Below are 24,087 nucleotides of genomic sequence, written 5' to 3'. Positions count from 1 at the left end.
AATTAATAACGAAATAGAATGTTCTACTTACAGTCATTGTTGACTTATTAATTTGTTTTGCAATGTGACAAAATAGATCTATATTGTTCATCTTGTCAAAAATATTTATGTGCAGAACTGTATTTTAAAACAAGCAAGTACAAAAGAGAAATAAATTAAAGTACGCGAATATTTTATTACCTCTCAAAATAGCCTGACTTGAAAAGACCATCACTCCATGGCCAATGGATCTACTTGATCCTGAAATAACCGAGAGTGGGGTGTATCTGTTACTGTCAGCAGGCCAACCTTACAGCAACAAGAAGAAAGGTGACAACCTGAGGGTCACCCCTGGGATTTCTATGGCCAGCTTAAGTGGAAAGAACTAGCAGGAGACTAGTTGACTTTTTTTGAAGAAAGAAATGACAAGAGTTTCTCAATCAGTACCTTTTAGTCGTCATTTCTTGGAAACAACTATACATCATACAGTTGATGCCTTTAAAAACACGACTTTGGGTCTGGGCTTAGTGGCTCACACCTGTAATCCCAGCACTTTGGGAGGCTGAGGCAGGTGGATCACTTCGATGTCAGGAGTTCAACACCAGCTTGGCCAACATGACGAAACCCCGTCTCTACTAAAAATACAAAAATTAGCCGGGAATGGTGGCACGCACCTGTAATCCCAGCTCCTTGGGAGGCTAAGGTGGGAGAATCGCTTGAATCCGGGAGATGGAGGTTGCAGTGAGCCAAGATCGTGCCACTGCACTCCAGCCTAGGCGACAGAGAGAGACTCCGTCTCAAAAAACAAACAAGCAAGCAAAAAAACATAAAAGCACAATCCATTGATAAAAAGGGTACAGCTGGGCATGTTGGAAACACACAGGGCATGGGAGGGAGCCTGGGCTCCACCTGCAAAGCGAAGGCCATTCCAGGCAAAGGGGCAGGGGTGGCTGGAAAGAGCTCAGGGGCGAGGTCCTAGGCCCCATCCACTTGGCCTCCATCCCGAGTCCCTGCGTGCCTCTGCAGGAGGAGGAGCTGAAAGGTTCTGGCAACAGAGGCCCCAAAGAGCCACCCCTACCCCAGTCCACAGCAACCATGCGCGGCCCCTTAGGCAGTGGGGAGAGCGTGCCAGCAGGTGGCGTGGCCCCACACGATCCTTCACCCGCATGCGCGCTGAGCTGACCAATCAGCAAGGATCGTGGGTAGCCAGGCCAGCTGCTCTCACGAGAACTGAGGACCCATTTTTGTAAGAAAGCCTCGTGGTGCCAGTGTCTGTAGATTCTGTGAGGAAGCAGCATCAGGGATCTCTCAGGTGAAGCGTTCGCGGTGGGGAGGCGGGAAGGTGAGCACGAGGCCCTCTGGGAACCAGGGTGTGAAGCGCTGAGCGGCCGGCTGACCTGTGAAGAAATGGCCCTGGCATCGTCACCTGGGGCCTGGGTCAGGGCGAGGCCCTGAGGGTGGGATGGGATGGATGAGGGCAGGGAGGGAGCTGGAGACACCTGAGTGATCCCCAGGGCCCGGGAGTGTCCCGGGGGCTTGTGCATGTGTGCGGGGGGAGGGGTGGGGCAGGGGAGGGGAGAGTGGAGGAATGGAGGGGGTGGAGAGGGGAGCAAGGGAGGGGAGGTGGTGGAGGGGGGAGGGTCCGGGGAGTGGCAGACAGGCGGGGGCTGGGTGTGGGGCCAGGGATGGGGGCAGGGGAGGGGAGGGGTGTGGGGTGCGTGGGGTGAGGGAATGGGCAGGGACTGTGGGGAGGGGAGGAGGAGGGGCGGAGTGTGTGTGGAGGGGATGGGCGGGGGTGTTGTGGGGGACAGTCCGAGTGGGTCCCTCCAGCCCGGCTGCCCATCAGGACAGGACACTTGGAGTTGCCAGGGGTCACCTGGGCATCCAGGCGGGCGAGTGGGAGTGCAGCCCCTGACATTCCCCCAGAGATGGCTGGGCAGGTCCTGTGTCACCCATGGTCCTTGGGGCCACACAGGTCTCTGGGGAACACAGGGGCAGGGCCGAGCTGTGTCCCAAGGGCACTGCAAGGGTCCTGCAGGGGCCATTCAGGTGTGCGAGGCAGCTGTGAGTTCTGCAGCCAGTGCCAGGGACGGGCTGGACGGGCCGGGAAGGATAGAAGGGGACACTGACATCTTCTCCGTCCCCTCCTGCTCCCACAGGACACACGGGGTGGGCCAGCCCCACCCTTTCTTGAACTCGCAATCCCGATGGCTCTCCTTTCACATGTCCTGTTTCCTTAGCCTACTGAGTTTGACTTTGCACTCAACCAGGTTCAGGGGTCGCCTCTAACTTCCCAGGACAGCCAACCATGGAGCCCGTGGGCAGGAAGCGCAGCAAGAGGGCTGCCAAGGTTCAGTTGGAGGCTCAAGTTATGGCCGCCCCCGTGAAGGAGCATGCAGGTAAACACAGCCCAAGGGGCCACGAAAGAAGGTGCACGCCCAAGGAGACGATCTGTCTGCTCTCTGTGCGGGGGGCACACGGGCAGCCCGAGACCCCTGGCCCCTTCGTGGCTTTGGAGTCCACCATGCATGTGCTAAGAGGCCCCAGGTTTTCAAAGCAGGATCGAGGGCCTAAGGCTTCCCGTGGGAGGCTCCCCCTCATAGCAGGGTTACAGATGCTCTCAGAGCAGCTCTTCTCCATGAGTGTGGTCCTAACATCCAAGGGGTCTGACCTGTGAGCGTTGTTTACTGGGACTTGAACCCGAAGGGCTTCCAAAAATGCCTCCGTAAAATGGCCAGGGGCCCAGTGATTCCATGCATAGCTCTGCTTTAAAGCTTTAATTGGTAGGGAACCAAAAAAGTCCACAAATGGTACCTTTCTCCACGAAAAATGTCTACAACAGCGTTTTCCTCTAAAAAAGATTTGTCTTTTAAATTTTAATGCAGGAAAGGATCCAGTCAATGATGAACATGAGGAAAGAAACCCTTTTACAGAAACAAGGGAGAAAGATGTAACTGATGAGCATGGGGAAAGAGAACCTTTTGCTGAAAAAGATGAGCACATGGGGTAAAGTGTTTAAGTCACTTTTGCCTGTCGGATAAAGTATTTTGGGAAAAGTCAGCTTCGAATCATGTCATCACTGTTCTATTCTATGCAGAACATTTCACATAAGACATTTCTTCCCAACAAACATGGCATTTTGTGTAGCATTATGTTAAAATTTTGATGTAACTTTTTTTTTTTTACAGGATTCATACCATGAAGCTAGAATATATTGCAGGTATGTTTTAGGAGCTATTTGTAGTTTTTGAAAATTATTTTCAACCATACAAATGTTACAGTAGGTTATATGAATTAGTGGATGACAAGACTGTCTTACACGCCTTCTTCTCATATATAGCGTTTAACATACGTATTTAATGTAATGTGTTTAATAAATTTTCATACTTACCTTTTTGATTGTTGATGTGGAATGTGAGAATGCTTCTAACAATGGTGAAATGAGAGGGATGGCTTTTCTTTTATACACGTGGAAATTTAATTATTTGGGGAATATTAGAGGACACTGGAGGAGAAACAGCTGTATTCGTTTCTTTTAGTGTACACAGATTAAGTATATAAGTTTTTTTATCTTTTATTTTAGGTTTGAGGGTACATGTGCAGGTTTGTTATATAGATAATTGCATGTCACAGGGGTTTGGTATACAGATTATTTTGTCACCCAGGTTGTAAGCGTGGCACCTGCTGGGTGGTTTCCATCATCACCCTCCTACCCTCTGCCCTCAAGTAGGCCCAGGTATCTGTTGTTCCCCTCTTCCTGTCCGTATGTACTCAGAGTTTTTAATATGAGTTTTTATGTTCCTAATTTAGCTATTCTATTGTCACAGCATTCTGATTTTGTTTTCTTTAAAGTACAAGAGAAAATCGAATTATCTAAAATGATGATATTCTATTATTATTTCAGTAATAAACTGTGTACTAGAAAAAGAAAGACAAGTTTTCTACCCAGTGAGAAACATGTAACTGGATCCAAAAGCTCATACATTTTGTATTGCCATGTGAACTGTTAGTTGCACTGACTGTTATAGGACCATATTTTCAAAAAAAATTGAGAAAATTTCTGTAAAGACGACAGAGACAATACTCATATTTTTAAAAAGCTCAATTCAGTTTTCAGCTCTTCTATAGCGATAATTCATACAAGCAGTATATTTGGAAAGCTTTGCTCTGCTTAGTGACTAAGTGCTGGTTTTGTGAGCTGCCTAACTGAGCATTATAGATGGAGACTGTAAAAAGTCTCCATTATATAATGGAGACTCCTTATAGATGGAGACTTGTATTATGGTGCAGATCTTTTATGATTGCTGAAAACTATCTTTAGCAATTGATGGTAGATCTCTAATGTGAAACCATGTTTAGGAAAGCATTCCTTGTAGTATTACAGTTTTCTGAAACACAACACTATGGATAAAAATATCATCTAAAAAGCTCCAAGAAAATATTTCAAAAGTGTTTTTGAATGTATTTCTTTACTTAAGCCTAAATTTTTACACCCATGGACGATGCTTCTTTTATTAAAATACAGTTAATAGCATCAATCACTAGATTGTTTAAAAAATGCTTTTCTTATTGTGTATTATTTCTACCCTTTTGATGGTCTTATTAAATAAGATACTTTTTTGTATGTTTTGCATAACGAATTGTGACAGTATTTCATGGAAACATGTCCTTTAAATTACAAGACATTTTATAAATGTAGAAATTAGAGTCTGTGTTTGTAACCCTTTCTGCACATTTAAAAAATAGAAACTTTTAATTATTTGCTTTTTTTCATCATCCATCAATTAAGTGATTTGCAGTTATACCAATTGGAATTAGAGTGCTAATACTAATATCTAAAAGGTTTTACAGAAAACAAATGAGTAAATCTTGCTTTTTGAAGTGATCTTTGCATTTTACAATGTAAATGTCCTTCCAATATTGCTGAACCATCATGTCTCACATTGATTTCAATGTATGCGAAGAAACTACTTTTCAGCATTAACTTTTAATGCATTTTCATTTACTACCTAGCTGACATTAAAGAGGACCTTGCTGCAAAAAGAAAAATGATAAAAATAGATAAAGCCGCTTATAGGAAAACCAAGAACACAATTGAACGTGCTTTGAGAAAAAAACAACTAAAAAGGTATGATTGTTGGCTTTTTTGCATAATGATATTTATATCATTTCTTTGTATTTGTTGGTGCAAATAATTTCAAAAACTATCCTGTACATATTGGTGTCTCTAGGGAACAACATATTTTACTTGATTGTTCCCTAAGCAGGTAAGTTTCTTTAGTTTTATAACCTCAGTTTAACAGAATTGAGAGATATTACCTAGAAGCCAATGAAGATGACCTCTTTTTGCTTTCCAGATAAAAATAGTCTTCCTGTAAAATTAATTTTTATCCGTTTCTAGAAATACGGCAGCTGCATGTAAGATAAATGTCTTCAACGTTTAGTCTGTAGATCCTTAACAATATTAAGTTATGTGGAAAGGGACAACCTTATGTTGTAAATAAGTTATCTATTTTAGTTAAATTGTTTTCACTATTCCCTTTAGAAAATCACCGTTGTGCCAATGTGGAGAAATAGTTAAGTGAAGCATTTCTTTTGGGAAATCTTACGGGATGAATGGCTGTTATATTCTTGAACTTACTTATGAGAACCCATATGTTGTTTAGTTTGAGAAAATGAAAAGTAAACTGCTGTTAGAGAAAATGATTGTTTCTGGGAAATTTATAGTGCTGTAAACCCTCCTTTGTCTTCAGCATGTAAATAATGTGAGATAGCTGCTCTAGTAGTCAGTTAGGAAGGGATCCTTTCAGAATGAGAGTAACTCATTTCACCTTTTCCCAAAAAGATTTCAGCTGCTATTACTCCCTTGCTACTTTATAGTATAAATTATGTCAAGTCTGTTTTAGTTTGAATAGGATTAATTTTTCATCTCTCTATGACATATGACAGTGTTACATATTATGTGTTACAGGCAGAAACGTGATTATAGACATACTCGGAAGTTGCTGAATGTCCTTAAAGAATACATCGCAGACAAGCAGAAAGATGATGAGGAAGTAGAAGCAGCAGCAGCAGCAGCAGCAGCAGCAGCAGCAGAAGTAATAGTAGTAGAAGAACAAGAGGAGGAGGAGAAGGAGGAGGAAGAGGAGAAAGAAGGAGGAGAAGGAGAAGAAACAGAAGAAGAAGTAATTGTTGGTATCAGGCTTAGCTTTATGATTAACCTATTGTATCAGTGTCTCAGGGAGTAATTGTTCATGCAGAAATCCAGCAAAGAAGGAAGAGAGCATGAGCCCAGAGAGGGGGCCCGTTAGTGGACTCATGTACCAGGGGAATATAATTGCCATGAAGCATTTGTGGTCCAACTGAGGTCAGCATCATAGCGATTAAGAAGTCAGAGTGAGCCCAGTTGGCATATTTGTGCAAAAGCAGCTGTAGGGTTGGAATTTCCTGGGTTGGGGTGTAGCCAAGCACGTTGATAGAGGAAGAGTTGGGCAGGGAATAGACGCAGGGATGGGGATATGATGACTGGCTGTGGAATTTCAGCTGGAACTGAGTTACCTGAGCACATGGGGGTGGGCAATGGGCAGTGAAAAGTGTTCCATTCGGTGGGTGTCATATCCCAATAGACTCCTGAGCTGTAGTACTGAAGTGAGTGACCTACAGTGGCAGGAAGGTAGTGGCTGTATGTTGGGAAGATGGAGAAACAGCTGAGTGCAGTGGTCAAGGGCTGGGGCACTGCAGCCCCACTGCTTGTGATTCAACTCCAGCTTGACCATTGCTAGCTCAGGAACCACGGGCAAACTATTTATCTCTGTGCCGAAATTTCCTTGTCTACAAAAGGAGACGTGGTAAGAGTACCTATGTCAGAGTTATTTGGAGGATTGAAGGGTTCCTGTGTAACGGGTTTATTTAAGTTTTTCAGGATGTGATCTGACCCATGATTGCTCTTTATCATTGCTATTATTAATATAACGTAGGTGTTGCAGTCATTGGGAATGACAAAATCTAGGGGATGACTGTATAAGTGAGTGCCATGTAGAGGAGAGGAGAACACTGTTGTTGGAGATTAGGTCAAGGTGCAGAAAGGCCATCATTTTTGTAAGGCTCATCTATGTGCATACTGAAATGACCAAGATTTAATACCAGTTTAAAATCTTAGTAAGAGATAATGTTTCTTAGTTAATTTCTGTATAAATCTTACCCATCTGTAGTCAACAAATTATAGGAAGGGTCATCATATACTCTACATTTGAAATCAAGAATTAAGACATATGTGTTGAATATGTATGTAGAAGAAAGAAAATTCCTTACTCAATGACTGATGAAAAAGGTCATTATATCATTTTAGCATATGAGTGGTGAACACAGTTCTTTAAAATTGGTCATAAACGTTGTTTAAAAGAAAGCGTTAAGAAGTATAGATTTAAAGAGTATTCCTACAAAGCTAATGCAGAATTATGTTTTGTAAGTATTAAAAGTTACCCAATTTTCATCACTACTTTTTTGTACTTCTAGAAAGCATTTCAAGAAAAACAGAAGAGGTGTCAACAACATACAAGTGTTAGGAGAGGGGGGCTGAAAGAGGTGAAGCCGCTACGTGAGCAATTCATAAAGGTCTGTTCTATTTGGTAACATAATACATTATAAAATACACCACGTGCATAATAGAAGAAAGTCTTCTTGTTTCTGAATGTATGGAAAGACATTTTGGTTATACATTTTAAATTACTTACCATTTTCACTTTGAATGTATTGTTCCAAATTTAACATAATTGGTAAATGTATTTTTAGGATTCATGAATAGTTTTGTGGGAGTTACTTAGAACAGGAAAAGGTAAATTGGAAATTTTACCTGGAAATATACATCTTGTGTATAAAATTGACATTTTATTAACACATTGACCCATTTATGCCAGAGGCTGCATGTTTTTTGTGTGTGAAAAATCAGACCTTGGCGATGATCTTGAGTGGTAGGATATACATGACTCCCACAAGGTTAGCGTTCCAATAATGGAACACTAGGCATAAATGAGTTTTAATGGTTTTATTTTCAGTTTTCAGGACGTCAGTGACAAATCTATGGTGGAAGGCAAGAAGACCATAAATCCTTTCTGGGTGTCTTTTTTACTTGTGATGTTTCAAGAGTTTTAAATAGGAAGTAGGCAAGTGTAACTACTGAGTGTCTCTTTTATTTCCTGCTATAATATAGGAGTGTTTTATGGCATATTCACTTACAAAATTATCAGTAATGGTTTTACATGACAATTTGTAATAATAAGGGATGATTCAGATGTATAACAGAATGGGAAAGCCAGCTGATTATTAACACGTTGTGAATTGTGAATTATCTGCTGTCGTATAGCACATTAGCAAGTTGTCATCGGACAATCACTTCTTCATGTAGATGTATATTATTTAGGTAATAGTGGAATTCTTTTCTGGGAAATAAGGTATTCTTTTTAATAACCTTGTGAAAATACATGTTCATATGTCACTCTTCTACACTAACTGAGATGTGTTAAATAAACTGAGAAAAGAGTTTGAAAATAACATTTTCAAGCAACTTGAGAATGATCTAACAGTTATTTAAATAGAAGTCACAAGTAGAGAACATGCTGCTATAATGTTCCCCAGAAACCATTTATTAATTGGTATGAACATGAAACTAGAAGTTTTCCTGTCAGTGTTAATGCTGCATGTTACCACTTAAGGTAGGAACTTTGCTATCGTCTTGGACTCTTCTGAGTCCCTTATCCTTCCCATACAGTTACCATGAGGCAAGTTTTACCTCTGTAATGGCCCTTAAATTTCTTTTTTTAAAATTCCCACTGCAGCTGCCCTAGTTCAAGACCTCATTCTTCCTTACTTGTACTATTAAACTCTTTTCTGAGTTCTCTCTTCTCTTCTGAGCCATCCTTCATTGATCGGCAATATTACCTTCCTACAACCCTCCCCTTCCTAAAATGCTTCCTAACCCTTCGCTCTTCCCAGCCTGTCAGTGGTGCCCCGTCTCAGTTCTTAGATGTTCAGAGACTCCCCACTTTACGTGACCCCTCTTAGGCTTGTTTTGCCGCCCTCTGTCTTTGCTCCTGCCTATCCAGGTTGACAGCTTTCCCTGAAGGAATTCACTGTTACGCTCATGCTTTACTCATGCTCTTCCCTCACAATGCTTTAAAAAATTTTTTCGACCAATTTAAACCTTTTGCCAACTAAGTCAACATCAGTCTCCATTTTTGGCTACACGTCTGAGTGAGTTGCCCTTCCATAGCATTACACAATTTTTGTATTAATTTTTTTGTTTGTGCATTTGCTTATGTCACAGGATTATGGAGGAGATTATGCTTACATTTTTTACATCTTCCTCAGCATTAACATACAACATTTTAGGGAGTAGGAACTGTTGAACTATTTGTTGAGGGAATAGTGTATGTTTCAAACATAGTTACGTTTTCTCTAACTTGATGAGGTCATATCACCGACCATTTTATCCCTTCAGTGGAAACCACGTTACGTAGACTATTGCTGATAATCCTGCTGAAAAAATATATTTCACGATATAAGCCTGCCTATCTTTTTCTGTCTTTGCTCCATCTTGACCTTAAGATGCTCATCAACCCATTTTATTCAAGCAAAGTACATGACAGTTGGACCTGCTAAAATAATATTTCACTGAAATCTGGTATTAAAAAATTTAAGTGGGTATTTGGAGCTCCATGTATTGATTACAGTTTTCTTCACTTTGAAATAAATAACCAGCATCCTTTGAATATTAAAAGTTGTTTCCTTTTGACATCTGATTAACCCTGTTTAAAACGTGAGATGTAAAGTGGTGGTTTGTCAGTGAACTAGACTTTTTCTTTTAGGCTACCAAGGACTCTAAAGACAATTATTGCATCATTTCTTCCGATGAAGAAAGTGAACTTGATAACTAGCCGTGTTTTTAAATAAACTCGTGTCAGAACTGTAAGTAGTGCATATTTAAATATTAAAAACTCAGGATTGATATAAGCACTGGAATATTTTATTTGCAGAAATGTGTATCACGGTTACTTAAATTTTTTTTGAAACAGCTTTTGGAAGAGTTGACACTTAGTTGTCTGTTCAACCTCTGTTATTCTGATGACTGAAGAAAGAACTTGAACCTATGTTATATGATACAAGCACAACTTGAACTACAGTAAACTGCATGACAGTGTTTTGATAATTCTTGTATAAATCAGTATAGCTCCTCTGTCATTTGTCTGTTAAATGCCAGACCTTGTTTCTATGATCTGTTGAATGAATCCTAGACACTTCTGTGAGAAAGCAGGGATTGCATAGTTATGTACACGGTCAATTAAATTTTAACATTAAAGATGATTTAGATTTCAGTTCGCCTCTGTGGATCTGTATCAGTTCCAAAAATGTAGAAAGCACGGGCATAGAAAAGTACATTTTTCTTTAGTAAAAGAAGACAAAACCTGCTGGGTGCGGTGGCTCATGCCTGTAATCCCAGCACTTTGGGAGGCCGAGGGGAGTGGATCACTTGAGGTCAGGAATTTGAGACCAGCCTGGCCAACATGGTGAAACCCCATCTCTACTAAAAATACAAAAATTGGCCAGGCATGGTGGCATGCACCTGTAGTCCCAGCTACTCAGGAGGCTGAGGCAGGAGGATTGCTTGAATCCCGGAGTTGGAGGTTGCAGTGAGCCAAGACTGTGCCACTGCACTCCAGCCTGGCCGACAAGAGCAAGACTCTTTCTCAGAAAACAAGAAGACGATGACAAAAGCTATCCTATCTATGCATTCTTTTGTATTTACTCATTAGGATAAAGAGGCAATTCCAATGAAAGTAGGAATTCAAAAAATAGATACATTCTATGGCCTTATCAAAATTATTTAAAATACCTTAACATTTGTGTTCTTGAAAAAATTAAACTACTATAAATAATTAAGGCAACTGAGCAAGATATATTAATATCAGTGTCGAGCCACTGCTTTGTGGGCATGTCATTTCCACAGACATCAAAATGCCATGTAGTTTGTTTTGGTCCATCATTCAATGATACCTCCCCTTAGCACTGAATGAAAGTATTTCGTTAACATTTATGTATGCTTACAATTATTTCACATCTGTGGCAAGGTAAATTATGTAGAGTGCTTTGTTTTTCCAGCTTAATATTCATGGATTATGTGGAAGTTTAAGTCTACCTGCATCTAAAAACTTGAATGATGAATTCACCTACCTTTCCTTTTCTTAATGTGCAATTTTCACATGTAACAACATATAACATGTTTAAAAAGATATTTTTGCATGCAAAAACATGTTTAAAAGATGTACACGTTTTTGCATGTAAAAGGAATTTTACATGTAACAACATGTAAAAAAATGTTCATTTGGAAACACTTTATTTAGTAAATACGAAATTCAGAATATATTTGGAGTAAGTCAGTTAAATGTATTCTTTTGCTGAGTTTCTGAAATTACATTCATGAATTGTTCAAAACACAATACCCTCATTGGGAGGACAGGAGCGACTTCCTCTCATTTTTCCTTGTGCTTTTTATTTTAATTGGCCCCTATATACCACTCTTACCTTTTCTAGGTTTTCCAAGTTTAAGAAAAAAAGCAAGTTCATTCAGATTCTGTTTTTCTGCCTATAATCACTTATACAGGAATAAGTTAGTCCCTGTGGGGAGCATTTAATTCCTAAAGTTTGCATTTTTGTAAAGAACTTTCCTTTTACCCAAAGCGTGTGTTGGTAGTGCTAAGTACTCCTAAGTACTACTTTAAGTTTCTAAGAAGATCCTTATTTGAGATTTCTTTCAGTAGTTACAGAGGCAAAATAAGCACTGCAGAGGTTCATGTGCGAGTTCTATTGTACATACTGGGCTATCTGACTATTTCTTCTATAGTGGATGGATGAGAAAGAAGCCAAAATGTACTTAGTGATGGAACAGTTGATATTTATACCACCCCTTACTATCAAGTGAGTAACTGTGTACTTGAAGTCACATTTTTTTTTTTTTTTTTTTTTTTTAGAGATATTGTCTCACTCTGGCCGAGCCGGAGTGCAGTAGTGGTGTGATCATAGCTCACTGCAACCTTGACATTTTGGGTTCAAGCGATCCTCCCACCTCAGCCTTCAGAGTGTCTGGTAACACAGGTGTGCACACCACGCCCAACTAAAATATATATTCTTTTGAGAGATGCAGTCTCCCTGTGTTGCCCAGGCCAATCTCAAATTCCTGGCTTCAAGTGATATTTCCACCTCAGCCTCCCAAATTGCTGGGATTACAGGCGTGAGCCACCGAGCCTGGCTGCATTATCTCATTTTTATATGGAATCTAAAACAGCTGAACTCACAGAAACAGAGAATAGAATGATGGTTACCAGGAGCTGGGGGAGGTGGAAGGTTGGGGAGATGTTGGCCAAAGGGTACAAGATTTCAGTTAGACAGGAGGAATAAGTTCAAGAGCTCTATTGTAAAACATGGTGACAACAGATAATGATAATACTGGATTTTTAAAGATTGCTAAGAGGGTAGATTTTAAGAGTTCTCACCACAAAGAAAATTATACTTAGGTGAAGTAATGCAAATGTCAACTAGCTTGACATAGCTATTTCACAATATATACATATTTCAAAGCAACCTGTTGTAGATGGTATATATCATTTAAGTTTGTCAATTAAAATAAGTTTCTGAAATGTTTGGAATTAAACATAAAAACAAACATTTATTACCCTGCAGTTCTGTAGTTTCAATGTAAAGTCTGGACTGAGTGCCTTTGGGTTAACATTCAAGATGGCAGTGGGGCAGTGTCCCTTCTGGGGGTTGTAGGGGAGGAGCTGTTTGCTTATGTTTTTCAGATTCTGAAAGCTCCTATCATTCCTTATCTCATGGCCTCTTTCTTCATCTTAAAAGCCAGTATTTTGGGGGGTCAGATCCTTCTCATGTGGCTGTCTGGTTCCTTCCTCCTGCCTCTCTCACACTTAGAAGGACCCTTGGGATTCCACTGGACTCCCCTAGAGATAACCCAGGATAATATCCATGTTGCAGGTCAGCTGATTGGTACCTGTCATTAGCACCTTCCAGTTCATTTCCTCCCTTGCCTTGTCGTCTCACACGTTCACAGGTTCCAGGGATGAGTTCCTGGACATCTTTGGAGGGTACTTATTTTGCCTACCAAATACACCCTTTCTTTAAATGCACCTCACCTTTAAAATAGCATTGTTTTAGGTGGGCACAGTAGCTCATGCCTGCAATCCAGCGCTTTGGGAGGCAGAGGTGGGAGAATCACTTGAGGCCAGGAGTTTGAGACCACCCTGGCCAATATAGCAAGATCTCGTCTCTACAAAATAATTTTTTTAATGGCACCATTATAAAGAGGGAGGTAGGATGGATTCCATCTTCTTCTCAGCCCTTGTCCAAAGGTGTTGACTTGCATAAGCCGAGAAGCTACAGTGACAATAAAAAGCTCATCCTTGCTACCCCCAAGGAGAAACACCGGCTCCCATAAGCAAGCGACATGAGTGTAAGTCTTTGTGTATGTGTCCGTGTGCTGGGGAAGGGGTTCATTGAGTTAATGGAGGCTTTGAGGTCTGTACTGTCTGCCACCTGGCTGCAAATTGTATGCGATGGCTAAAGTGATCCTCTCACTTCAGGCCTCCCGAGTACCTGGGAATATAGGCGTGTGCTACCATGCTGGCTAATTTTTTTGTGTGTGTTTTCTAGAGACGTGGTCTCAGTGTGTTGCCCAGACTGGTCTTGAACTCCTGGCCTCAAGTGATCCTCCTGCCTCAACTTCCCAAAGTGCTGGGATTACAGACATGGGCCACTGCATCCAGCTGACCTATACGCCTTCTATTTTATTTTATTTTATTTTATTTATTATTTTATTTTTTATTTATTTTATGACAGAGTCTCGCTCTATCATCTAGGCTGGAGGCCAGTGGTGTAATCATAGATCACTGCAACCTCTGCCCGCTGGCCTCAAGTCATCCTCCCATCTCAGACTCCCGAGTAGCTAGGACCACAGGCATGCATCACCATGCCCAGGTAATTTTTGTATATTTAGTAGAGAAGGAGTTTTGCCATGTTGAAATAGACTCTCTTTATATATAAAACATATGACTGTCTATTCTTGAGTACAGATTAAAAACATCATTTTTTATTATTTGAATTTGTAAGAGTTCTATGTATAAATAGAAAAGAAGATGCTTATGATAAAATTAATTTATTGTAATTAAAATTAAAATTATCACATAATTAATATATTAATATATTTGCTTAACAAAATGTTAATATTCCCTTTAAATATCATTACTAACACATAATCCACAAAATCCTACCTTGGATGTTATTACATAGTTTAGAAGTTTTATTGCATGTCATAATCTTTGTAGCTCCATAAATGAATTTTAACAACTCCTCTAAGCACAGGAGAAGATAATATGCATCATTCCCCTTACCTTACAGCTAATAAATAGTTGATCATTTCAGAAATCAGGCATTTGAAGCTGTGTGAACATGAACCATTCATCATTACAGATGGTCCTGATCACATAGATACATGATATCCAGCAATTGCAACTTACAAAGTGTTATCAGTCCAAGATCTGATAGATGACTCATTTTCCAACATTTTCAAGTTGCAGCCCCATGTTTTCATACATGTCATTTCATACATGTCATTTCTGATTTACCATTAAGCATGTTCTGGTAAATTGTTTCTCTCGACTGCTCATGCAGTGTTTTGAACTGGTGCCATAGTAGATTTATTTTCTTCCCTTCAGTATAGACAGATACATGTGCTTATTTCTAAACCTCATCAGCTACCACTAAGGACCAGGAAGCAAAATCTAAGTGAGTGACAGCAGTTTTAAGTTATTCTTTGATTGGCTTTTGGAGTGAGTTTGATGCAATCTCCTTGGTTTTCTAGCCGGGGACATTTGGCCAAGTTATCTGTCCTCAGCCATTCCCCTTTGGGCTGTAATACTGTTTTGGCAAACACAGAAACACTAATGTAGATAGCTCACACTTACAGTTTCCAGAATTTTTTTTCATACAAGGAAGTTTTAAAATGTATAAATCTCTTTTTTCCTAAATTCACAAGGTTGAATAATATACCACATATACATTTTAATACATATTGTAAATATTTGCATATAAATATGTATAACATATAATTAATGTAAACCATTTTATATTTCCTTGCATTTCTTAAAATCAAAGCCAAATCGAAACATTTTAGGTACAATGATATAATTTACTGATAAAAGAAAATTATTTCCCATTCTTCTATAAATTTATAGAGCCTGGAATTTTTATCAAATAAGCTTTGGATACCTTATAGAACTAGCATAGTCCTTTTTTAAAATAAGCTATTATTCTTAGTAGAGACAGGGTCTCACTATGTTGCCTAGGCTAGTTTCCAAGTCCTGGCTCAAGTAATTGTCCCACCTCGGCCTCCCAAAGTGCTAGGATTACAAGCAATGAGCCACCATGCCTGGCCTAGCATACTCCTTTACTAAAAGGAAAAAAAAAAAAGGCCATTAAAAATATTTGCTGAGATATTGAGTGAATGGATGGATTACAAAATGAATTAACCAATGAAGCGGTGTCTGAATTTTGGAGAAATTCTTTTTTTTTTTTTTTTTTTAGGAACGTTAGTTAAAATGTACTAAACAGCTCCAGGCAACTTCTCCAGAATGATAGACATTGCCCTATGGACATACATGAAAAATGTATATTATATATAGCATATATACAGCTTTCTTGATTAGTGTATTCACTTTACGTTGTACTTTTTTTTTCAACAAATAGCTATAAAAGCCTGGTTATAATACAGTTTCTATAGGCACTAAAACAAACAAATAGCCGCATCCCTATTTGTGTTCAGAATTTGAAAGTTGTTATTTTGGGGTCATTTTAAACCATGTTTTCATCTCTTTTTCTGAATTTGACTTCGTAATGCTTTTTTATTTTTTTAAATTTATTTTTATTTGTTTTAATTTTATTTTCATGGGTTATTGAGGAGAAGGTGGTGTTTGATCACATGAGTAAGTTCTTTAGTGGTGATTTGTGAGATTTTGGTGCACCCGTCACCCGAGCAGTATACACTCAACCAATTTGTAGTCTTTTATCCCTCACCCCCTTCTCACCCTTTCCTCCTGAGTCCCCAAAGTCCATTGCGTCATTCTTATGCCTTTGCATCCTCATAGCTTAGCTCCCACTTAGGAGTGAGAACATAACGATGTTTGGTTTTCAATTCCTGAGTTACTTCACTTAGAATAATAGTCTCCGGTCTCATCCAGGTCACTAGGAAAGCCATTAATTCATTCCTTTTTATGACTGCATAGTTTTTTATATCATATATATGATAAATATGTATCTGATATATATTTGATAAATCTGATATAATCCCCGTATAATCCCCGTAGTGGGATTGCTGGATCAAATGGTAGTTCTGACATCCTCCCACCGCCCGCGCACCTCCACGCCGCAGTCCCGGCTCTGCGGCTCACCCTCTGCTGCGCTAGGCTCCCGCGGGTGCTCGGCCCGGCCCCCCTCCGCCTCCTCCCTGGCGGCCCTAGTCCTAGTCCTCCTGCTGCCCCTGGAGCTGAGCCTGGCAAATGCCCTTGCACCTGGGACTCCTGCTCAGAATCTCCCCGAGAATCACATCGACCTCCCTGGCCCAGCACTGTGGTCGCCTCAGGCCAGCCACCACTGCCAGCGCGGCCCAGGCAAGAAGGAGTGGGGCTCACGCCTGCCCAGGGAGGCCCAGGATGGGGCTGTGGTCACCGCCACCAGGCAGGCTTCCAGACTGCCAGGGTCTGAGGGGCCGCTGCCTGAGCAGAGTCCTGCAGGCCTGCTGCGGGTGAAGGACCTGCTCCTGGGGCTCGAGTTGCCCTACCCCAAGAAGCAGAATCGGTCTTCAGGGTGGGAGAGGGCCAGGAAACGCAGCAGGGAGCACAAGAGACGCAGGGACAGGCTGAGGCTGCACCGAGGCCGAGCCTTGGTCCGAGGTCCCAGCTCCCTGATGAAGGCGGAGCTCTCCGAAGCCAAGGAGCTGGATGCGGCCATGGAGCAATCTTCCGCCAGTCGGTCCCCCACCATGATCTTCCTCACCACCTTTGAGGCAGCATCTGCCACAGAAGAGTCCCTGATCCTGCCCATCACCTCCCTGCGGCCCCAGGCACAGCGCAGGCCTGACGGGGAGGTGATACCCACGTTGGACATGGCCTTGTTCGACTGCACCGATTATGAAGACTTAAAACCTGATGGTGGGCCCTCTGCAAAGAAGAAAGAAAAACCAGGGTAAACTCTCCAGTGACAGTAACGAAATATCATCAGCCGAAGCGGAACCGTGCGACCATCACCAAGACTGCCTGGCAGGGCTGCGCTGCTATGCCAGATTCCACCGGAACCCCACGTCACACAGAAGAAGGGGCGCTGCCTGGAGACGGAGACGGCCAAAGGCGACCAGGGATCCTTCATCAACGTCTAGCCGCTCCGCGGGACTGGGGGTGAGCCCGGGAGGTTTGCACAAGATTTGTTTATAACTAGCAGTGGGAGATTAAGTGGGGGACCAGATGGCCGAGGCTGTAGGCTCAGGCCCAGGACTCTCAACCCCGGGAGGGGAGCTACTAGGTAAGCGAGCTGGGTGGGTGCCCAGGAGCCGGCCGGCATCACCTGTGCACGCACAGTCCGGACCCAGTCACCCCGGTGTCCAGCTCTCCGCGATGGCAATACCGAGATTGCCCCCTACTGTCCGACTGCAGCACTACAACAGCTTCAAGTTCAAAACCAAGAGGCTTTTTTGAGAGTGGAAAAGAAATGTAAACTTCCCGAAAGAAGGTCCACGGGCTGGAGATAAATATGGAACACTTCCTATGGAGCAGGCACTATGCTCAGGGCTGGACTACCTTATCTCATTGAATTATCACAACGACCTTTTCAAGTAGGCATTATCGCCATGCGACAGATAAGGACCCTGAGGCACGCTGGACTGATCTGGCTTGCCCAGAGTCCCAGGTCAATGCTCTTCAAAACTTAACATGCCAACAATCGCCTGGCGGTCTAGCTAAAATTGTACATCTGACTCAGTGGACTCTGCTCTTAACAAACTCCCCGGGCATGCGATGCTGCTGGCCCAGGGACCCCACCGAGAGGTCCGGGGAAGTGCATGGCAGAGCAAGGACCTGAACCTGGGCCAAGGCTGTCCAGCTCCAAGATCCACGTTCCTGCCTCTCCACTACCAAAAACTTCTTCTAGATTCTCCAAGGCTTTTGGCAAGAGAGGCTTGCACCCTGGTATTACCTTTCTCTGTGGCTAGAATAACTTCACTGTTCTCTGCCTTCCCTGGACAACGGTGTATCATGTTTAAAAACAAAACAAAATGCAAAAATAACCAAAAAAATGCTAGTTCTACTTTTAGTTCTTCAAGGAATCTCCACACTGTAATGCTCTTTTAAAATATGTGCTTTTGATTTCTTGCTTGTATATTTTTGTATTTGGAAATTGATTTAGAAAGTATATATAATCCATAGAGACCTCAGCCCATTTTTAATGATTCACGTTACAAACCGTCCAATAGCTTCCTGTGGGTTCGGCATGGTAGGAAGTACAGGTGAAAGAAGACAAATAAGACAGAACTGGTATTCTGGAACTTGAGAAAATGAAGAACCCTGGCAATCACAATGCAGTGTGAGAAGTGCTATGAGAAATGCATTTGCGGGACCCCTCGGGGCACATGTCTGTCTCCTAGTGCAGCCCAGGAGGTATTGTCATGGAAGGCATCCCTCTTAAATCATCTCCCAGAGGATGGCATCTGATGAGGTAGGACGCATATTCCAGGCAAAGGAAGCAAATGCACTGGGTTATTAAAGTATTGCAAATAACTCCTGCACACTTCTGGGACAAGTGTAAATTGGTACAAATCCTCCTAGGAGAAATATTTGGTAACATCTACCAATATTAAAATGTATTAATGATCAGATATGGGACCCAGCTCTCCCAGCTGTTCCATTTTTGAGAACTTCCTGCAGAGACACTTGCACCCGGGTGATGTGGCAGATGCACCGTTTTGTTCACGGCAGCCCTAGCCCTCGCACAGAGTTGCAAACACCCTGGATCTTCCTCAGGAGAGGAAGGATTCAATAAAATACTGTGTGGTCAAATGGTGGGAATGCCACGACAGTCAAATGATAAGAAAGACTTTCTGAGATATGATGTTAGGTGAAAAAAGTGGGTTGTAAACGGATGTGTACGATATACTATATATTATGTGAATAAGGGAAAATACATTTATGCCTTTACTTATTTCTTGTAAATGTATAAAGTCATATCAACGTGTATGTAAGAAGCTGACAAAAATATTTGTCTCAGTGTGTGGTGCTGTTATATGGGACTAGATACAGGACTCATTGGGGTGAAGGATGAGAGGGAGAGAGTGGTCCAAGAAACAGCTACAGACCTTCTCCAAGCTTCCGCAGTCATCAACTTGTGGCCAATTCCATTTCATCCCAACTCCTAGACATTTTTGCTTGCCCCAGAGTAGAATATCTTGTGTACACACACACACACACACACACACACACATATGTATATATTCATGTGCTTGACTTATGGCCCAAATATGATCCATGCATAACAATTAAAGGTAAAATTTTTCTTTTAAATATGTACTTTGTCAAACTTTTGCAATAATTATGAAAGCCTTAAGTTATGAGTGGAGTAAATTAAGTTTGTTATTATTATCAAAGTCTCCTAGGCAGAATTTTATTTTTATTATGACTTTTAACTCACAGAGATCTTTATGTGTCTTTTTACATTTTTAAATATACAGGGCCATTGAAGGTTTTCTTTTGATATTAATTTTTAAATATTTGTGTTATATTTAGAAAATTTCAGATTCTTTGAAATTTGAGAAGACATACTTTATGTCAAGTGGGTAACCAAGTTTTAGAAAATTTTCTGGAACACTTGAAAAGATTGTGTGTTCTCCAATTATTTGGTGTAGTTTTCTATATATATTCATTATAAGGAGCTTATTAAACTATTAAATCTTTTATATTTATATTACTTTTGGTCTCTATGCCAGTCATAGACCATTCTCACAGCTGGTGAGAATATGCTGAATGATTCCAGTATGATGGTGGTTTTGTTCATTTCTATTTTTGTTCTGTTAATTTTTCTTTTGTGTATATTATATATATTAATGCCATTTAATTAAATGCATGTAGATTTAAATTGTTATAGCTATCTGAGAACTTAACAGATTTTCTCATATGGATGACTGTTTTATCCAGAAGGATGACTTTAGCATTAATATTTAATTTATCTGATGTTGATACAGTTAAGCCTCTTTTCCTTGGGTTAATATATATTTGGTCTTTTGTTTTCCATCTTCCTTTCTTTTTTTTTTTTTTTTTTTTTTTTTTTTTTTTTTTTGAGATGGAGTCTCGCTCTGTCGCCCAGGCTGGAGTGCAGTGGCGCGATCTTGGCTCACTGCAAGCTCCGCCTCCCGGGTTCACGCCATTCTCCTGCCTCAGCCTCCCGAGTAGCTGGGACTACAGGCGCCCACAACCGCGCCCGGCTAATTTTTTGTATTTTTAGTAGAGACGGGGTTTCACCGTGGTCTCGATCTCCTGACCTTGTGATCCGCCCGCCTCGGCCTCCCAAAGTGCTGGGATTACAGGCGTGAGCCACCGCGCCCGGCTTCCATCTTCCTTTCAAACCTTTTGTGTCTTTATCTTTTCATTATAGAGTTTAATCTGTTTGTATCCATTGTGTTTATGGATTCATTTCTATCATCTTATATTGTACTTTCTATTAGTATACTTGCTGTTCATATCACTTTTATTCTGTCTATCTTGTTTGTGTTTGTTTCATTTTAGCTTGAGTATTACCATTTTATTTTCTCCTTTATTTGGTCAGAAGTTATATCTTCTAATTTTATCCTTTTTTTTTTTTTTTTTTTTTTTTTTTTGAGACGGAGTCTTGCTGTGTCGCCCAGGCTGGAGTGCAGTGGCCGGATCTCAGCTCATTGCAAGCTCCGCCTCCCGGGTTTTTACGCCATTCTCCTGCCTCAGCCTCCCGAGTAGCTGGGACTACAGGCGCCCACCACCTCGCCCGGCTAGTTTTTTGTATATTTTTTAGTAGAGACGGGGTTTCACCGTGTTAGCCAGGATGGTCTCGAACTCCTGACGTCGTGATCCGCCCGTCTCGGCCTCCCAAAGTGCTGGGATTACAGGCTTGAGCCACCGCGCCCGGCCCTAATTTTATCCTTTTATTGGATATTATAGAAATATTAAAATATATATTTTTGAAGTGTGTACACAAAGAAAGTGAATGAGTAACCTGACTCTTCTTCAGAACAATATAAACACCACACAAAGTGGGCACATAGCTGTGGAGGGACAAAGGTGATGCTGTGGCACACAGACTGAGCACACAGAGCTGGGTCTCTTCCGCGATGATGTATGTCTGTGTGAAGGATGCCAAGGCACACTCTAAGATAATGTGTAGGGGGGAGGCGCGTGTGTGAATGCGTGTGCACATGCACTCGCCTGTGTGCATGGACAGGAGTATGTGTTTATCTATGTGCACCATTATTATTAATTCGAAAAGTGCATAGCTTTCATTTTCAAAGGAAGTTATGATGCAAAGAACATGACCTATACAGCAAATACCTTTGGTACATTTGGATAGACTTTTTAAGGTAGCATGTCATTTTTGTCATGAATTTAGCTGCTGTCTACATCCTAAAAAGCTAGAGTCAACTTTAAAACTTCCCCAGTCTATACTGGGGAAGTTATACTATATACTATAGTATAGTGTAAACAGATCAATCACCATAGAAGACGGATTAAACAGGCATATTTTCAGCGGGTGAATTGAACATGAAACCACTTTAAGTAGCAGAATTGGACCTGTGTGTTTAAAAGCACAAAAGAAACTGTGAAATATCTGAAATCCAATAGCTAAGAGAAATTTCACATGGAGAGACTGAGAAACTTCTGCAATAATTATGAAAGCCTTAAGTTATGAATGGAAAAAGACAGTGTTGCAGAGATTTCTGTAGTAATCTCCAAAGATGAATCTGTTGCCCACTGAAACTCAGGACAATAAGGAAACAGAAAGTTATGGCAAGACTGGGCTAATTCTAATTCCATTGGCCATGCCTAGCTAAGCATTTCATTAATTCTTTTTTTTTTTTTTTTTTTTTTTTTTACTCTTTTGGTTATTTTATTTTAGTTGTTTATTTATTTTACTTTAAGTTCTGAGATACATGTGCTGAACGTGCAGGTTTGTTACATAGGGATACATGTGCTGTGCTGGTTTGCTGCACCTATCAACCCATCATCTAGGTTTTAAGCCCCGCATGTGTTAGGTATTTATCCTAATGCTCTCTCTCCCTTTCCCCCCACCCCCTGATAGGCCCTGGTGTATGATGTTCCCCTCCCTGTTTCCATTGTGTTTTCATTGTTCGCCTTCCACTTATGAGTGAGAACATGCGGTGTTTGGTTTTCTGTTCCTGTGTTAGTTTGCTGAGGATGATCGTTTCCAGCTTCATTCATGTTCCTGCAAAGGACATAAACTCATTCTTTTTTATGGCTGCATAGTATTCCATGGTGTCTATGTGCCACATTTTCTTTATCCAGTCTATCATTGAGGGGCATTTGGGTTAGTTCCAAGTCTTTGCTATTGTAAATAGTGCTGCAATAAACATACGTGTGTGTGTGTCTTTATAGTAGAATGATTTATAATCCTTTGGGTATATAACCAGTAATGGGATTGCTGGATCAAATGGTATTTCTGGTTCTAGATCCTTGAGGAATCGCCACACTGTTTTCCACAATAGTTGAACTAATTTACACTCCCGTAAACAGTGTAAAAGCATTCCTATTTCTCTGCATCCTCGCCAGCATCTGTTGTTTCCAAACTTTCTAATGATTGCCATTTTAACTGGCGTGAGATGGTATCTCATTGTGGTTTTTATTTGCATTCCTCTAATGACCAGTGATGATGAGCTTTTTTTCATGTTTGTTGGCTGCATAAATGTCTTCATTTGAGAAGTGTCTGTTTATATCCTTTGCCCACTTTTTTTCTCCCATTCTGTAGGTTGCCTGTTCACTCTGATGATAGTTTCTTTTGCTGAGCAGAAGCTCTTTAGTTTAGGTACATCCCATTTGTCAATTTTGGCTTTTGTTGCCATTGCTTTTGGTGTTTTAGTCATGAAGTGTTTGCCCATGCCTATGTCCTGAATGGTATTGCCTAGGTTTTCTTCTAGAGGTTTGTATTGTTTTAGGTTTTACATTTAAGTCTTTAATCCATCGTGAGTTAATTTTTGTATAATGCTTAAGGAAAGGGTCCAGTTTCAGTTTTCTGCCTATGGCTAGCCAGTTTTCCCAACACCATTTATTAAACAGGGAATCCTTTCCACATTGCTTGTTTTTGTCAGGTTTGTCGAAGACAAGATGGTTATAGATATGTTGTGTTATTTCTGAGGCCTCTGTTCTGTTCCGTTGATCTATATATCTGTTTTGGTATCAGTTCTATGCTGTTTTGGTTACTGTAGCCTTGTAGTATAGTTTGAAGTCAGGTAGCATAATTCCTCCAGCTTTGTTTTTTTTGCTTAGGATTGTCTTGGCCATGCGGGCTCTTTTTTGGTTCCATATGAAATTTAAAGTAGTTTTTTTCCAATTCTGTGAAGAAAGTCAATGGTAGCTTGATCGGGATAGCATTGAATCTATAAATTACTTTTGGCAGTATGACCATTTTCACGATACTGATTCTTCCTATCCATGAGCATGGAGTGTTTTTCCGTTTGTTTTTGTCCTCTCTTATTTCCTTGAGCAGTTGATTGTAGTTCTCCTTGAAGAGGACCTTCACATCCCTTATAAATTGTATTCCTAGGTATTTTATTCTCTTTGTAGCAATTGTGAATGGGAGTTCATTCATGATTTGACTCTCTGTTATTGGTGTATAGGAATGCTTGTGATTTTTGCACATTGATTTTGTATCCTGAGACTTTGCTGAAGTTGCTTATCAGCTTAAGGGATTTTGGGCTGAGATGATGTGGTTTTCTAAATATACAATCATGTCATCTTCAAACAGACA

The 24,087-nt window shown here is 40.9% G+C and overlaps 1 protein-coding gene and 1 pseudogene across 1 annotated transcript; both read left to right on the top strand.

Moving 5' to 3' along the window:
* The first annotated feature begins 2,202 nt into the window (after positions 1-2,202).
* FAM9A (family with sequence similarity 9 member A) lies at positions 2,203-10,347 on the top strand. The gene is given in 9 exon segments (XM_050775839.1): positions 2,203-2,244; positions 2,246-2,378; positions 2,865-2,985; positions 3,168-3,199; positions 4,993-5,107; positions 5,951-6,170; positions 7,495-7,593; positions 9,843-9,942; positions 10,050-10,347. Coding segments are annotated over 8 exon segments (831 nt in total). The 3' UTR covers positions 9,912-9,942; positions 10,050-10,347.
* A 6,073-nt stretch (positions 10,348-16,420) lies between these two features.
* Positions 16,421-17,470, top strand: LOC126946815 (draxin-like; annotated as a pseudogene).
* The last annotated feature ends 6,617 nt before the right edge of the window (positions 17,471-24,087 follow it).

This window comes from Macaca thibetana, chromosome X (genome assembly GCF_024542745.1).
Source record: "Macaca thibetana thibetana isolate TM-01 chromosome X, ASM2454274v1, whole genome shotgun sequence".
Taxonomy (NCBI): domain Eukaryota; kingdom Metazoa; phylum Chordata; class Mammalia; order Primates; family Cercopithecidae; genus Macaca; species Macaca thibetana.
The sequence above is the reverse complement of the archived record's forward strand: the minus strand, read 5'-3'. Positions and strand labels throughout refer to the sequence as shown.